General features: G+C 61.2%; 1 protein-coding gene across 1 annotated transcript in view; it reads left to right on the top strand.

The window, feature by feature from the left end:
• The window catches only part of CACNA1G (calcium voltage-gated channel subunit alpha1 G), a 65,070-nt gene that overhangs the window by 2,797 nt on the left and 59,816 nt on the right, over positions 1-2,457 (top strand). The window contains exon 5 of the mRNA XM_015570770.1: positions 291-727. Coding sequence (XP_015426256.1) covers positions 291-727 — 437 coding nt within the window. The remainder of the gene's footprint in view (positions 1-290; positions 728-2,457) is intronic.

The following is a 2,457-nucleotide window of genomic DNA, read 5'->3' as shown; positions in this document are numbered from 1 at the left end:
GGCTATGGGGGGCTGGGACCGCCCTCAGTCCCTGTTGCTATCGACATATCTGTCCTCATCTCCGTGACACGTCTGGTTCTCAAACTCCCACATTAGGGTCACTTGGGGAGCTTAAGAAATTCTTGGGGCCTGGGTCCCACCCCCACAGATTCCGATTCCATTGGTCTGGGGGTCAGCCCTAGGCCTGCAAGTGTTATAAGCTCCCCAGTGAGCCTGATAGGCAGCCTCATGGGACAAACCTCCCAAGATCCCGACCCATCCTCACGCTCCCCATCCACACTCACCAATCCCCACCCGCCCGGTGCTTGCCCCGACTCTGGTCCTTTCCCTGCTCACCCCGTGTGCCTCGGCCCACACATGCAGTTCTCCCTTCCGGGGCCTGCCCCCCGGGGAACCGCCCCAGCCTCATCCCTTTCGCCCCCACAGCCCCCTGAGCGTGGACCTGGAGCCCTATTACCAGACGGAGAATGAGGACGAGAACCCCTTCATCTGCTCCCAGCCCCGGGAGAACGGCATGCGCTCCTGCAGGAGTGTGCCCACCCTGCGTGGGGAGGGCGGGGGCGGCTCCCCCTGCGCCCTGGACTACGAGGCCTACAACAGCTCCAGCAACACCACCTGTGTCAACTGGAACCAGTACTACACCAACTGCTCTGCCGGGGAGCACAACCCCTTCAAGGGCGCCATCAACTTCGACAACATCGGCTACGCCTGGATCGCCATCTTCCAGGTGGGGCGGCCTGGCTCTCACAGTCTGGGAGCCCTTGGGAGATGTCCAACTGACAGTGTAGGCCCACTTCCCTATGTCTGCCCCCTGGTGGTCAGTGCATGTACCATTATCTAAATTAAACCGCATTGGTTCCCCGAGCCAACGACGCTTTGGCAGTTCTAGCTCCGCACACATCCTGCCCCCCACCCTTGCTCAGGCCCCCTTTGCAACTCCCTAACCTACACAAGCTGCAGATGGCCTTTGCTGAAATCCCAGGTGTGGGGTGGGTTGGGGGAGCCGGTGTCTGGGAGTCGTGTGGTGGCAGCCCCCTTTGCTGTGTGTGTGCGTGTGCATGCGTGCGCATGATGCATCTTGTGTGTGTGATGAGCTGCCTCAGGGTAGGCAGAGCTGCTCGGTGTGTCCTCCAGGTGCTGTGCTGTGCTGGTGTTCACAGGAGCTCCGGGCGAGGCCTGCCTTTGCCTCCTCTCCCCTCCTCTCCCGCCCAGGTGATGGCTGGCAGATTTATAGGCTTCTGTCTACCCACCGGTGTAATTCCCTTAATGCAAACCCTGAGGGATTGATCTCAGCTGGAGCACCGAGGAGCTGGAGGGGGATGGGGCTGGAGGAGAGGGAGAGGCACGAAGTGAGAACACTGGGCTGCTAGGGGCAGGGCCAGGGCAGCTGCAGTCACCAAGCCTGTTAATTAGCTGCCACTTAGAAGCTTTTCCCCTGGAGGGAGCAGGGGCCTGGAAGCAGCACTTTGGGAGTCAAAACCAGCCATGAAACGTCTGTGAGTTTGACAGGGGCCTGGAGGCTGGAGGCTGGCTCAGACCTTGTGGGTAGATGGGTCCTGGACCGGGTGCGGTAAGGGAGAGTGCGGTCGTGGTGGCTTTTCCCCGGGAAGATGTTGCTACTTGATGGCCACCTGGGAAGATAGCCTTGTGTGTGCCCGTCGGGTCCTGGGGTGGGATCTGGACCACACAGAGGGTAGGCTGGGGACGGGGGTCTGAGAACCGCGGTGGAGCGCAGGGCAACTCAGTCCCGACTGAGGGCCTGGATCTCAGAGTGAGAGCCCTGCCTGCTGACTTCCCTCCTGGAGTTCTCTGCCTCGGTTTCCCCAGTGACTGTGCTGGCAGTAACTTAGAAAAAGGTCAGCTGACTGTGGTGAGAGCAAGACTAGGAGGGGAGTGTGTGTGTGTGTGTGTGTGTAATGGGATTTGGACGCGGGGCCTGGTTGAAGTCCTGGCACCTACAATGGCCGGCCCTGGACCAGTCATGTCAGTTTTCTGGAACTCGACCCTCCTCTGTAAACTGGGGCTGACATTCACGCCGGAAGGATGTTGGGTGGGATGGGGTGCAGGAGGGTGCTTTGGGAAGGGCGGTCACCCTGGCTCACCCTTGGTGGTCCCGCACACCGATTAATATGGGGGCCCGGAGGGGTCGCTGGTAGAGTTAGCAGCTGCAAAGGGCTGCCTGCGGAGTTAGAGGTGTCTGTGGGTAGGTCTCAGCCTCAGAGGCCCCGGTGGGCCCCCTCTGGGAGTGCTGCCAAGCCTGGCGCCCCCAGCGTGGCCTCTGCCCCCCACAGGCATGCGCATCCTTGTCACGCTGCTGCTGGACACGCTGCCCATGCTGGGCAACGTCCTGCTGCTCTGCTTCTTCGTCTTCTTCATCTTCGGCATCGTGGGCGTCCAGCTGTGGGCAGGGCTGCTCCGGAACCGATGCTTCCTGCCCGAGAACTTCAGCCTGTGAGT

The sequence above is a fragment of the Myotis davidii genome, unplaced genomic scaffold (assembly GCF_000327345.1).
Source record: "Myotis davidii unplaced genomic scaffold, ASM32734v1 scaffold327, whole genome shotgun sequence".
Taxonomy (NCBI): domain Eukaryota; kingdom Metazoa; phylum Chordata; class Mammalia; order Chiroptera; family Vespertilionidae; genus Myotis; species Myotis davidii.
The sequence above is the reverse complement of the archived record's forward strand: the minus strand, read 5'-3'. Positions and strand labels throughout refer to the sequence as shown.